This window comes from Papio anubis, chromosome 3 (assembly GCF_008728515.1).
Source record: "Papio anubis isolate 15944 chromosome 3, Panubis1.0, whole genome shotgun sequence".
In the NCBI taxonomy this organism is placed as follows: domain Eukaryota; kingdom Metazoa; phylum Chordata; class Mammalia; order Primates; family Cercopithecidae; genus Papio; species Papio anubis.
This window is the reverse complement of record NC_044978.1, coordinates 12,353,901-12,368,739: the sequence shown is the minus strand read 5'-3', so window position 1 is coordinate 12,368,739 and position 14,839 is coordinate 12,353,901. Positions and strand designations below refer to the sequence as shown.

Genomic DNA, 14,839 nt, shown 5'->3' with positions numbered 1-14,839 from the left:
GAGAACATTCCACCCAACAATACTGCTTTTCAAGTGCACATGGAACACTCAGCAAGATTGACCAGATTATGGACAACAAAATGAGTCTTAACAAATTTAAAAGTATTGACATCCTGAAAGAATCCTGACTGCAACAGAATTAAACTAGAAATTATTGAGATACCTAGAAAAATCTTTTTTTTTTTTTTTTTTCTTTTTCAAATGCAGTCTCGCTCTGTTGCCCAAACTGGAGTACAGTGGAGCGATCTCAGCTCTCCGCAGCCTCCACCTTCTGGGTTCAAGTGATTCTCCTGCCTCAGCCTCTTGAGTAGCTGGGATTACAGATGCCTGCTACCATGCCTGGCTAATTTTTATATTTTTAGTGGTGACAGGGTTTCACCATGTTGGCCTTGCTGGTCTCGAACTCCTGACCTCAGGTCATCCACCCACCTTGGCTTCCCAAAGTGCTGGGATTACAGGTGTGAGCCACTACACCTGGCTGAAAAATTTTAAGTATTTAGACATCATTGTGCTTCTAAACTCATGTGTCAAATAAATCACCAAGGAAGTTAGAACATACTTTGAATTGAATGAAAATGAAAACACCAGATCAAAATTTGTAGGACACAGCTAAAGCAATGCTTGAGGGAATGTTCTAGCATTAAATGTTTATTATAAATAAATAAAATTCTCTAAGATTTAAGCTTCCATATAAAAAACTAGAAGAATAAGAAGTAATTAAACCCAAAACAGACAGAAGGACAGAAATAATCAAGATAAGAACAGAAATCAATGGAATTTAAAAATGAAAGCAATAGAGAAAAAAAATCAATGAAGCAAATAATTGGTTCTTTGAAAAGCGTAATAAAAATGAATGACACCAAAAATTGGTTCTTTGAAAAGTGTAATAAAAATGATAAACTTTTAGCTCAATGCAGTCCAGTGTAAACATGGGAGACATATATAATTTAAAATCTTCCAATAGCCACATTAACTAAAGCAAAAAGAAATCAATTTTAATATTGTATTTTATTAACCTATGCAAAATATTTCAACATATAAACAATATAAACAATTATTGATAAGCTATGTAACATTCTTTTTTTATACTAAGTCTTCAAAATCTGTGTATTTTATAATTAGAGTACACATTAATTTGAACTAATCACATTTCCGGTGCTCATTTGCCACATGTGGGTAGTGGCTGCCATACTGGACAATACAGCTCACAAATAAACGCTATGAGGAATGACAAAGGGAGCATTACTGCAGATCCTCAAGTTGTTATTTGAATAGAAATAGGACACTGTATATTACATAACAAATTTATGTCCGTGAATTCAACAACTGAAATAAATGGACAGATTCCTTGAAAGACACAGATTATCAAAACCTACTCTAGAAAAGTAAATAATACGAGGTTTTTTTTAAGTTTTAAATGAGTTAATAGTCTAAAACCTGTCAAGAAAGAAAACTCCAGGCATATTTAAGGAACATGCTCTGTTTTATCTTTTTCATCTTTTTTTTCTCTTTCTTAGGTTTGGATAATTTCTATTAATCTATATTCAAGTTACCTTATTCTTTCCTCTGCTCTGTGCAGTCTGTTGGTCTGCTTATTGAAGAAATGTCTTATCCCTGCTGTCATGTATTTTTGTTTCTCTGCTGAAATATCACACCTGTTCAAGTGCCTTTATACTAGATCCTTACATGTGTTAAATCATTAACATATTAATAACTAATATACAATATAAAATTTGATTAAGAATCAATATTTTAAGATTAAAATTAATTTAACATTACTTTTAAATCACCTGTCTCATAGATCTGACATCTGGTGCATCTTTGGGTCTGGCTCTGTTGACTGCTTTATCTCTTGATATCTTTATCTCTTGATACTTTTTTAATCTTTGTGTGTATATATGTGTCTTATAATTTTTTTTGAATCCTAGACATTGTCTATAGAAGACGAAAAGCTAAATCCCAGACACCATGTATAGACAAATAAGAGCTAAATAATATTTAAGCTCAGAAACAGTCATGCTTCTTCTATCAGTCATTAGTGTCAGGGATTGAGTGAGTCTAGTAAAGTAGTTGACCTTGGTTTGAGTTTTGCTTTGTTTGGGTTGTCTTCAGTGCACCAACAACTTCAAAACTCCAGCTGCTACTGCTACTTTATGCCTTGTGCGTGGACTGGGTTGGCAGTGGATGGTTTCTCTGTTGCTGCTCGACTGTCAGCTTTCAGTACATCTTGCATATTCAAGTCACAGAGAAAGTCTCTCCACGTTCTTACCTCTCCACCATGTAGGCTGCTGTTGCTTGTGACTCAGTGGGAGGCTCATGATGGAGATAGTGGGGATTTTTACTTCTGAACTAGCCTGAGACTTGGACAGGCCTTTGTTTTCTTAGGGTTACTGTCACTTGCCCTCCTATGGCAGCCAAGCTCTGCCTTGCATCTGTGGGTGTACTTGGGTCCGAGAGCTTCCTCCCTCTCTTTTAGTGGGAGCGGGTTTCTCTTTGTATCATCACAGTATTTTGTGCCAAAGCCGATTGTCTGTTTCAACTCTAGGGACAGATGACTTTTGCTTCTACCTCACCCTCAACAGGCCAGGGTACCTTTGCCTAGGCTGGGTGGCCGAAGGGTTTCCTGCTGCTCTCCTGTGGCAGACTGCTTATGGTTGTTATTCAGTATAAGACATATTGTCTGGGCAGAGGAAGTTTCCTGTTCCTCCCTCAAGGACAGATATGATCTTTGTTTCTACCTCTCCCTTGGCCCCAGAAGCTTAAAGACTTTTTTTTAAGACTTTGGCTTCATCTGAAAGAAGTGTCCAAGAAGCAGACAGTTTCATGAAGACAGAGGTCATGCCAGCATGAGCAGCTCTTTCAGGTCTCTTGCTGTCACTCAAGTCTTTCACATGGGCCCACGAGTGTATACTCTCCTTGTGTCTGGGGTTCCAGGGATTCTAAACTGTCACACCAGCCCACATTCGGTATCTAAAAGTTTGTTGAAAATTGTACAGTTTTCTGCTTTCCCATTTGTATAGTAGCCTTCTCTTCCTCTTGTGCTCTGCCATAGGTGAAGCAATTTGTGTATTCTGACTTTCCTTTCCATGGAGGGGCTTGTCACATTTTGGAATGTAGCTTACCTGGTTGCGTTGCAATCCCATGTCTCTGATGGGCTTAAGAAAATGTATGATTTTGTAGATAATGTGATTTTTTTTTTATCCTTGTTGGAGTGGTAGCTATGTTCACTTTCAGCCTTCTGTATTCTAAGTAGAAGCAGAACTCCTTTTTTTTTTTTTTTTTAGCTTTGTTAAAACTGTATCTTTTTACATTCTCTTTTTTCAAATTCCCAGCGTAGGTTTTACACTATTATATTCTACATTTTACACTCTTTATTACCCTTAGGACACTTCTGACCACTTGAAAATTTTTATAGGCAATTGCCTTATTTGCAAAATGTAGTTGTCATTAATGTGAAACTGTGGCAGTACTGCTTTGTTTGTGCTGTTTGTGCTTGCTTAAGGATGTTCAGATTATTCTGACAGTGATAGCTGGGAGAATACAGCTGATCCTTAAAATAGGATCAGGGCTTATTTACTAGTTTATTTAGGAAGCTATTTCTAATGAGAGGAATTTTCTTACTATTAATTGAATTTTTAGTTTGGGCACAATTTTCATATTAGAACTTGGTTGCAAGTGACAGAAGCCCAACTCAAGCAAATTCAATAATTATTTATTAACTTTTGTTGACTTTGGTACCAAAAACTTTTTTAAAATTTAAAAAATCATATGGAGTATCTTACAAAACCTGAAGAGAATACAGACAGGCTTCAAGGAGAACTAGAGCAAGCAAAGACTAAAAGCCATTAGGATTCTCTTCATTTCTTCACTCTGTTCCTCACCGAAATCTTCTGTAGTCTTCCTCTCTGCAGAGAGACCTTCCTTTGCTTTGCTGGGGCTCACGTTGGGAATCATTCCCAGAGACAGCTTTCATATTAGATCTCTTAATGCTAACAGGATCTCCCTGGGTCCTGCATCTTTAAATTTATCAGAAAAACTGATGAATCCAGCTTGGATACTGATGGATCTCGCTTGGGACAGGTGTCCATTTCTGAATCAACTGTATCAAAGGCACAGGATCTGAGAAAACGGCAGAGACCTGTTCAGGATAAGCCTAATGCCCACCCTTGGACCAGGCAACTGTGGTTGGCAGGTAGACTTCTATTACGCAGAATGAATTGTCTCAGGTAACCTTTTACGTTGGTAGAAGGAGCTTGAAATAGAAATAAGGATCTGATAAAATTTTCCTGAACTAATTAATTATGAGGAATCTTGAAAAGCAAATGAAATCCTAAAAATGTCTTTTCTTTATGTAGTATGGGCCTATGTACTGGTTTTAAAACAGAAATCAGTATCAATTGTTGTTGCAGTATAGATGTTTACTCTGCCTCAAATATTTTCATAATACTGATATATTTTTTGTAGTTTAAGATCAAAGGTACTTAGTAATAAACCCACGAGATGTGTTGGTTTATTGGTGCTCAATTATAATATCTAACTATTGAATAAAACAAAATAAATAAAAATAAAGTAAACATTTTATGCACTTTTTTCCTAAAAATGAATAGATTTATAAGACAGAGCCATACTTATTTGATCTAAGGTTCTTGCTGGGGCTACTCCTGCATTTGAATTGGGTCTTAACCTTTGAGATTTTTTATGTGGATGTGGTTTCATTATAGAAAGTGATTTAGAATCCACTTTATGAGCCATGCAGCTGAAAAGATTTTAGATATGATGGCTTCTGGGCATGACAGTTGTACACCTTTCACTGGGGTTGCACCTCCGTAAGCTAAATTATGGAGTACTTACAGGCACACATTTTTCCTGTCAAGAACTATGGGGCATGCAAAATGCATTTATGATTGATAGCAGGGCACACAGAGTTTAAAACCCACATTTTTAAAGTTAGGCTGGTTAACCTTGTACAATACTATAACATGGTGCTTCGTAATTAGAAGCACAGAGCAGTAACATTTGCTGCCAAAAGAGCCGTATTTATTAACTCAACAAAGCTATAAGGAGCAGGATTTGAAAGGTGGAACACAGTATTTCATCTTGAGAATCATTTTTGATCTTCATCATCAGAGATCTTACAGAACTACTTTAAAAAAAAAAAACTGGACATGCTAATCAATCCTATAAAATCTGAAAGGTTATGAATTTTTCATCACTGCATTGTGGCTTTCAACTTAACCGTCAATATTTATAAATCTCCTCTTCCCAATACATATAAAGGTAAAAGAAAATGAAAAGAATTGAAGACAATAGTATTTTGACTTGTTCTCTCTCTTTTTTTGATACATAAGATTTTGCAAAAATAAAAAAATTGTTTCATTTCTTAGTGCAAAACAAGGGGGGAGAGAGTGTCTTAAACCATAGATATTATTTTGCAATAGGTAAATATTTCCAGTCCACTGTGGTTAGAAATAAGGAATTTGAATATTAGTGGCTTTGTAGAATTTATGAAAACACAAACTATAGGCAACTTAAACTTAGCCTTATCTCATCCCAAGCCTTTGAATCTGAGAAAATGCCAAGAGATGCTAGACTGTTCCGTGAATAAAAGATACTTCGTCTGACAAGAAAAGAGGAGCAGGGGTGTATTTTCTTGGGCTTAGTGTTGGTACCTTATTATTTCTCTGAGAAGTTATTTTACTTTTGACTTGAAAAACTGATTGTCATGTCTTCTATCTTTATAAGGATACAAAGTCATGAGAAAAAAATAGATAATAAGCTTACTACTGGTTTCTGCCCTTTAAAAGTGCCTATCCTGACTAACATTTGTTTGCTTATAATCCAGAAAAATGATAGTACAAGGAAAAAGCTTGATAAATGATATACTTTCTGCCACTCAAAAATGGGTTTGATTTTGTTTCAGGATTCATTTCGGAATGAAAGGCTCCATCATGATTAATCCACTTGAGTGTAAATATAAAAATGGAGCTTCTCCTGTTTTGGAAGTGCAGCTCACCAAAGATTTGATTTGTTTCTTTGACTCATCAGTTGAACTCAGGTAAAAAAAGAAATAAATGAAAGTACTTAAGCTGCAGTACTGCAGAGCATGGTTTGGGATGTCACATGTGTGACTAAAGAAACAAATAAATAAATAGTTTGTAATTGATGAAACCTCATTTTAAAGAAGCCTTCAGATAATATAATTTGTAAGATCTTTGTTGTTTGCATATCTAACTCTTATACCCTGATTAACAAAGTGCTTATAGCAAAGTTCGTTTTAAATGACACTTTGTGAAATTATAACCAGACTTATGATTAATGTGTTTTGTATTCCTTTCTATAGAAACTCAATGGAAAGCCAACAGAGAGTAGGAATGATGAAAGAATTAGATGTATGTTCACCTGAATTTAGTTTCTTGAGAGCGGAAAATGAAGTTAAGAAACAGAAAGGCCGGATGCTAGGTGATGTGCTAATGGATCAGAACGTATTGCCTGGAGTAGGGAACATCATCAAAAATGAAGCTCTCTTTGACAGTGGTCTCCACCCAGCTGTTAAAGTAGGTTTTAAGTATTTTTTAAATTATCTCTTGAGTTTTCAGCACTGTGAAGGAACCAATGTGGAAGCCTTAACTCTGCATTGCAGTAACACAGTCTCCACAAACTTCAGGTGTCCCGCTTCCCATGTCTACCCAGGTCAATTTCTCGGTGCAGCCGGCTCTGACCACCGCACGTACAGTAGCCTTGTGCACACCCTCCCTCTCCACATTTCACTCTCTCAGTCTTCCTTAACTTGCCCTGCTTTTTGTTCTCTCCATACCAGGTATCCCTTTCAAACATAACCTATTTACTTATTATCCTGATGGTTTAAAAGCTGTCTCCTTCTCCTAGAACACAGTCTCAAAAGAAAACAAGGCTTTTGTTCACTGAAGTATCCCAACATCTAGAACGTGGCCTGTGGTGTATGGTAGGCATTACATATTAATATTTGTGGAAGATGTGAATGAGCTAACTCACAACTTATTTTCTCTCTGGCATATTAAGTACATGTTCTGCACACATTCGTGTATTCCTGATTACAGCTGTTGCTGACATTAGAAGCTGCTGTTGTAGTGTAAGGATAGCAGTGGAAGGCAGGCAGCAGGGTCCAAGGAATAAGTGATCAGTGAGGAAATGGAAACAAAATGCAGAGCCCTTGTTCACATAGGCCAGAGTGAAGGGAAAATATTGACCTGCTAGAGAGGATACCAGGACAAGACATGAGTTTGTTACTTTGTTTTTTTCTTGTTCTACAACTGGAGAGACTTGAACTTATTTATATGTTGTAAAAAAAAAAAAAAAAAAAAAAAAAGTGGTTGAAGGGCAGAGGTTCAACCTGTAGAAAAGGGAATGGCGACGAATACGGCAATGTTCTAAGAGGGTAAGAGAGGTGGGAACCCAAACCCAGGTAGAATACGTACATTTTTTTCTAGGAAAGACCTCTACATTAGGGCTTTTATCAAGACCTGTTGTTACTAACTAAATTAATTTTTTAGCTCTTTTAGCTGAATTATTTTGTACATAATTCACTCTATTAACTAAATTATTAACTAAATAAATATTTACATAAACACTCTATTAACTAAATAAATATTTACATAAGCCCAGGTTATTTGTTTACTTTGCATAGATACTTACTAGATAGTTTTAGTCATACCAAAATTAGTAGGAATTAAGCTTTAAAAGAAGCCAGTTAATGATAGGTCTAGATTAGATTCTGCTTTTTGATACTTGGAACAAGTGAGTTCAGTATGGAAGTAATGAAACAGAACTTTAACAAGAGTGAGCTTTTTAAAAATCACTTAGACCTCAATGAAAGATGTTTTTGAAAAAAAGAACCCAGGGTATTGTTGTTATCTGTGATGCACGGATAATTTACTTTTTATCTCTGCATCCAGCCAGCCATCCGTCTAGGAAAAGATAATTTACCCATAATGCCTGGGGGTTTAAAAATTAATGACATTGACCAGGCACGGTGGTTGACGCCTGTAATCCCAGCACTTTGGGAGGCCAGGATGGGTGGATTACAATGTCAAGAGGTCTTCAAGACCATCCTGGCCAACATGGCGAAACCCCGTCTCTCCTAAAATACAAAAATGAGCTGGGCATGGTGGCACACGCCTGTAGTCCCAGCTACTTGGGAGGCTGAGGCAGGACAATCACTGGAGCCCGGGAGGCAGACGTTGCAGTGAGCAGAGATCACACCACTGCACTCCAGCCTGGCAACAGAGCGAGACTCTGTCTCAAAAAAAAAAAAAATTCTGAAGTTTAGCTATTGGCTTCTTAAAAGCACGTGTACAAAAATTACTGAAAAAGTGCAGTTTAACCTTTCAAGGTGTGACTTAATACAGTATGTAAGATATGGAAAGTAATAAATGCTTCGGATGTATGCGAGTTTTAAAGTTTAAGTGAACAACTGAGGAATATTTATAATACTTTCAGGATGACTATGTTGATTAGATTTTCACTTTTAGAGTCACTGATAAATGATTTTCTTTGTACATGTATGTGTCTGTTTATATGCAGCCTTCCCTCGGTATACACGGGGGATCAGTTCCAGTACTGCCTTTACCAAATCCACCATACTCAAGTCCTGTAGTTGGCCCTAGGGAGACTGCTATACAAAAAGTCAGCCCTACGCTCATGCAGGCTGCACATCTCACAAATATTATATTTTTCATCCATGTTTGACTGGACAAAATCTACATCTAAGTGGACCTGCTCAGTTCAAACCTGTGTCGTTGAAGGGTCATATTCACACACAGACAACAAGCACGAGGCATCAGACGGTTTCTTTTGGGATTACCATTGACAGCACATGTGCCAAATAATAATTCTACAAGGGTAACACTGAGATTGATGCTAGGCTGTGTCAGAAAAAAGTTCTTCAGTAAGGTCTGTGTCTGAGCTCTTCTATGTGTTAATAAGTACTTTGATATTAATGCATGTATATAAATGCATATCTTTTTTAAAGCTCGATCGTGACCTTGGTGGTCATCTATTCCTGTGCCTATTTTCCTTTCCCTTCTTTCTGTTTTATATTGTTCTTGGTAATTTTTTTTTTCGAGTCCAGCAAGACCTTTCAAGGTGTCTGATAGACAATGCTGAGACTTTGAAGGCGTCTCATACAGAATAAATATTCAATAAATGCTTGAATTTATAATTAAAATTTATAAATAGGAATCGTATTTTTGTCAGTAATATTATCAGTTCAAAATAAAATTACTGTTAATGATACTAAATAGATCCGTGAGAAATAGAGCTCTAGAAGATATGCATATACGATTGACTCTTGAACAACACAGGAACTGGAGTGCTAACCACCCCCCATTGAAAATCTATGTACAATTTTTGACTATTCAAAAACGTAACTACTAATAGTCTACTGTTGATCAGAAGCCTTACTGATAACACAGTTCACACATATTCTGTATGTTTTATTGTTACATATGTATTCTTACAATAAAGTAAGCTTGAGAAAAATTGTTATTAAGAATATTGTAAGAGCCAGGTGTGGTGGTCTGCGCCTGCAGTCGCAGCTTCTTGGGAGGCTGAGGCGGAAGAATGGCTGAATCCAGGGGTTTGAAGCTGCAGTGAGCTATGATGGCGCCACTGCACTCCAGCCTGGGCAATAGAGTGAGACCATGCCTCTAAAAAAAACAAAAGAATATCGTAAGGATTATATTTACTATTCATTAAGTGGAAGTCGGTCATCATAAGATCCTCCTCCTCATCATCATTACATTGAATAGATTGAGGAGGAAGAGGAGGGGTCGGGTCTTGCTGTCTCAGGGATGGCAGAGGCGGAAAAAAAAAATCTGCGTATAAGTGGACCCTCGCGATTCAAACCCATGCTGTTCAAAGGTCAACTGTATTCAAAATCTATTTACAGTTCTCTTTCACAGAATTGGCAAGGCATATTATTTCTTACAGTAATGAGCAAGTCATGAAACTGGGCTCCACTGTTTTTTCCACTTTAAGGTTTGTCAATTAACGGATGAACAGACCCATCACCTTGTGAAAATGATACGTGATTTCAGCATTCTCTTTTACAGGGTAAGAGCAAAATTTTTCAACCATGTAAAATGTCAAATGTCAGTGGTTTCCTTTTGGATTGCACCAAAAAATGTGAAAGCTGTATATAGCCATCTAGTGGAAAGAGCATGGAGGTGCATTAAGGGAGAGTGATATTATGTGGGTATAATTAACATCTTCAAATTCTAGGTCATAGGTCAGTTCAAACTTGACTAACTATAATCATATTCAATTATCTTTATACCAGTTGGGAGCAGCCATGTTAGCATTTTACAGACCCTTTTCTATTTTTGGATACATAAAATATAGAAAGTCTAGAAAAGCCGACCTACAGTAACACTTTCAGATAACCTTAGTTCCATCAGGCTTTGCCACTGACTGTAGACCTTGGTTCAGTCAAGTTTGCCACTTAACTATCTGTGTGGTTTAGATTATTTGGATAACTTTATCTAAGTTTAGTTTCTTCATCTGTAAGATGGGATAATAATGTTTCTTTGTCTACCACAGTTTTGAGAAGGAAGTACTTGCTGACTTGTAAATGTGGAAAGTTATATATTATATGCATATATAGAATTCAATAAACACATTTTATCTTTTAAGCAAAGTATCACAAATACGTCTTTTCTTCACAGTCCATTTTCTGTATCCAAAATTTTCATTTTTACTATGTTCAGAAAGGCAGGTATTGTAGCATTCTTTATTAATTGGCCTAAAATGTGAATGAACCTCTTGCTCTGCAGATCTGTCTTGAGTAACTATGGCTATTTTTTAATTGCATCTGCTTATTTCTTCCTCCAGAAAAAGATGACCATAGAAAACTGCCCATTTCCACCCAGATTAAATTGGGTCTTCCAATACTTTCCTTAAATTAATATAAATTGTGTAATTTTCAGCTCATATATGGTAAGCTGTATTTCTGGGCTTTTAAACTTTCACACTGCTGATGGAAACCCAAGATATTTTCTTTGCAGGAGGCTTAAGTATTTGTGAGTGGAATGAAACTCACAAAGTATATCAAAATATCTTTTGAAGTAGAATTTATACCAAAATGGAATATATTCTCTGCTAGGATGGTATTTGAATGTTTATTTTCTTTCCTTCTTTTTTTTTTTTTTAACTGAATCTCTAAGGTTAAAAAAGAAAAAAAAAAATGTCCTTTTTCAGGTTAACAAAGAAAATACTCTTATTGAATTTTGTCCCCTAGAAGTAAGTTTTTTGGTTGTTGAAACTGAGTGAGCAGTTTCAGTCTTCTAAAAATAACCAGATTTAAAGCTAATCTAGCCTTTTCCCTTTAACTATAGACTTATGGTTAATTAAAAAAGCTTTAAAAGTGTAAAAGACATTTTTAAATATAGAATTTTTACATCTCATTTAGATAAGAGGATAAAGCTATGCAAAGAGCAATTTTGAATACTAATGTCATAAATGACTTATTTCACACAAATTTTATTTGACAAATATTACCAAATCTTGTCAATACCTTTTTCTCTGATGAAAGAAAAGATTATATTGACATATGTACAAACGTATGTAAATTTTTAACAGATGATTTTCAGAGATGACCTTTGAGACTGTTTCTTTGGCTCCTTGGCAGCACTGTTTTGTGGATAACAGAATTTTTTGGTTTTTTTTTTTTTTTTTTTTTTTTAGTGCCGTAAAGCAGGACTTGCTGTCTCTAAACACTATAAAGTTTACAAGCGTCCTAATTGTGGTCAGTGCCACTGCAGAATAACTGTGTGCCGCTTTGGGGACAATAACAGAATTACATATTTCTGTCCTCGCTGTCAAAAAGAAAATCCTCAACATGTTGACATATGGTAAGATATTGAATTTAAAGGGATACCATTTGCCCTAACCATCTAACTAAAAAGCTAATAATCAGAGAATATAACTGAATAACTGTCAGGCTATTCAGAAGAGAACATAAATCAAAAGTATTTTAGTCCTTGGAAGGAAATAGTAAATAACGTCACCAAAGAACCCGAAGGAGCCAAAGGTGATTTATGGACCAGTTCTGAATTTAGATAGAAAATCTCTGGCTCAGGGAATAATATGTAGCCTTTACCTTTAACCTAGTTTGTAAAGTGAGTACCTGGAGATGTCAATAATTGGAAAAAAATGCAACTACCTTCAAAAGTCTCTGCTTCACTTAGAAATAATATTATAAAACACGAGCAAGAGCTTTTTACAGATTGTATGTCTTGTTGGTGAAATAATAAGACCACTTACTAAACTCATGTGTGGTGGTTCTGCCAGTTGCCGAGTGTCTCTTCCAATGATACCTTCCAGAACTGGAGAAATAACCGCAGGACAGGTTTGAGGACTTACTGTGAGAGGTATTTGAGCTAAAACTCCATCCATCACCTGACCTGACTGGTGCTGGATCACAGTGACATTTTTGTCTCCTGGAATTAGTGCCAGTTCAGAGCCAGTGTCCAATAATCCTAAAAGTCTGATTGTTTCCTTTTTCCCCAATGTACAGTTACCTTGGTAACAGGCCATAGGACCTTTTGGGGAAATCTAAGAGAAAGATTATACAGTATAAAGCAGCTGCATAGCAGTATGTGATTATAAGCCAGTAGTACCAGTATGATATGAAGCACATCAAATGCTGCACGGGTTCAGGGATATTAGAGGTTTCCATGTGCAGGAAGGTTGGGAAGATCTCAAAGAAAGCATCATTTGAATGGAGCTCCTTGTTCCCACTCTTTCCCCCCTTCTCCCTACTGTACTTTTTAAAAAAGTATCATTTGAAATTTACTTTTAAAAATAGAATTTTGATTAAATGATAAAGCAAACAGTATTTAATTGGAAAAAAGGAGCATGGCCACAAACCTTGAATCATTAATAAACATGGCATGGTGGAGGGATGATGAGAATACTGGCCAACCCCAACAGAGGCTCCACGTTGTGGAACAGTAAAAGCTAGTTTTGCAGGGAGGATGGGATCAAATGGTGGTGGTCATTAGCAGTTTGGGGAGTGGTGTTAACGATCTTTCCTAAATTAGCGCATTAAGGACTTTTAGCTGATTGTAGCAGTTAACATGGAAAACAAAGAGACTGAAAACACATGTAAAGAAGCTGGTGCAGAGTAACAGGCAAACGATGGTTACCAGCCTGGGGTCAAGACACTGGACATAGTACCCTAGTAAAACTTTTTAAAAGTCAACAAGGACTGTGGCAGATTTGATAGGTAGGAAAATGCAAAAGTTTTCAGGACCAAATGATAAAAATATTCACATTGTGGGTCTGGGAAAATGGGCTGCAGCAGTGCAGATGCAGTGCGTGTTAGATATGGGAAAGAACCGTGGAATATCCAGGAAGACGTGTCTTAGGGGCTGCGATCCAGGATGAGAGAGGCTGTCGGCACAGTGCTGTTGATTGAAGCATTCCAACTTCTCAGTTCACTAAGAATGGAAAAGGAAATGAGCCAAGGTCTGAGCTTCAGCAAATACCTATAACTACAGAGTGGGCAGGAAAGAAAAAGCAAAGGAAACAAAACCGTAGGATTGGACATAGGAAGAGACTCAGGGCACTACTAGGCTGTGGGAAACCCAGGAGGTGGGAGGGGCCATCATGTCTGTAGAGCTCGGGGACAGGGGAGGGAGCTGGCGTGCAAAGGAAGCCCCAGCTTATGTCTTCATAAATATGTCTAGAGCTGCGTGCTTTCTCTTGGTGTCCTTGCGTTTTATTTTCTGCATCACTCTTCTTGTTCTCCAATACGTTTATCTAAACCACTCTACATCTTCTTCTACTCGTCTGCTTCACCCCATGTTACTATTATAGACATCTGAAATAGATTTAGATAATTATATATATATATTAAAAAAATACACACTTATAGTTTTTTAATTTTTTATGAACATTCATACTTTTTTTAGGAACAAGAACTTTCATAATTTTTTATGAACAGGAACTTTTTTTATAATATAGGTATACATTTATTTGACCAAATAACTAGATACTGCATTGAACACAATAGCTGGCAGATACAAGACCTTCAATATATGTCTACTGAATAAATGATTAATGTTCTGTATTGGTTTTCTATGAATTGATATCTTTTGAGATTAAAACAATTATCAAATAATTATGTCATTTATCATATAAATACTTGTCAATGTCAAAGGTTCTTTTGAAACTAGATTTCAAAGACCCCACAATTCCCCAAAAGAGACCTATGAGTTAGGGAAGGCTGTGCTCAAAATGTTCTGGGCCTTGTAATCCCTCTTCCCTCCTGACCTGATCTCTTTTCTACATTGGCCCTCAGCTTGGAACTTTGTTTGATAAACCAACTATACACTGCGAAATAAATGTTTACATATTTTAAAAAGCTTGAAAACTGGGATGATATGCCCTGTTCCTAGATTTTTCTGTGAATAAGTACATCCCATTTATTTTCTGGATGAGTATTTGAACCTTTTTTATGTTGACTAAATTTTCTCATTTTAATGTAAAGTCATTTTAAGTTAAGTTGAAGAAGTCTGAAAAGGCCACTACCAATTATTTAAATCCTCCTGTTTCTTCCGTCACTGAAAGCTTACTGAACTCCTCATGAAGTCCTCCCCCAATTTTCCAGTTTCCACTGATCATATCACACTTTAAATACTGATACTATTTATTGTTGAGTTTTGTTTGTTTGTTTGTTTGTTTTGAGTCGGAGTCTCAGAGTCTCGCTCTTGTCACCCAGGCTAGAGTACAGTGGCGCGATCTCAGCTCACTGCAGCCTCCACCTCCCGGGTTCAAGTGATTCTCCTGCTTCAGCCTCCCT

General features: G+C 36.6%; 1 protein-coding gene across 1 annotated transcript in view; it reads left to right on the top strand.

Annotated features, from left to right (window-relative positions):
* NEIL3 (nei like DNA glycosylase 3) overlaps positions 1-14,839 on the top strand; it is a 53,184-nt gene that overhangs the window by 19,718 nt on the left and 18,627 nt on the right. The window contains exons 3-6 of the mRNA XM_003899387.5: positions 5,921-6,055; positions 6,341-6,554; positions 10,015-10,089; positions 11,719-11,885. Of these exons, the coding sequence (XP_003899436.2) occupies positions 5,921-6,055; positions 6,341-6,554; positions 10,015-10,089; positions 11,719-11,885 (591 nt within the window). The remainder of the gene's footprint in view (positions 1-5,920; positions 6,056-6,340; positions 6,555-10,014; positions 10,090-11,718; positions 11,886-14,839) is intronic.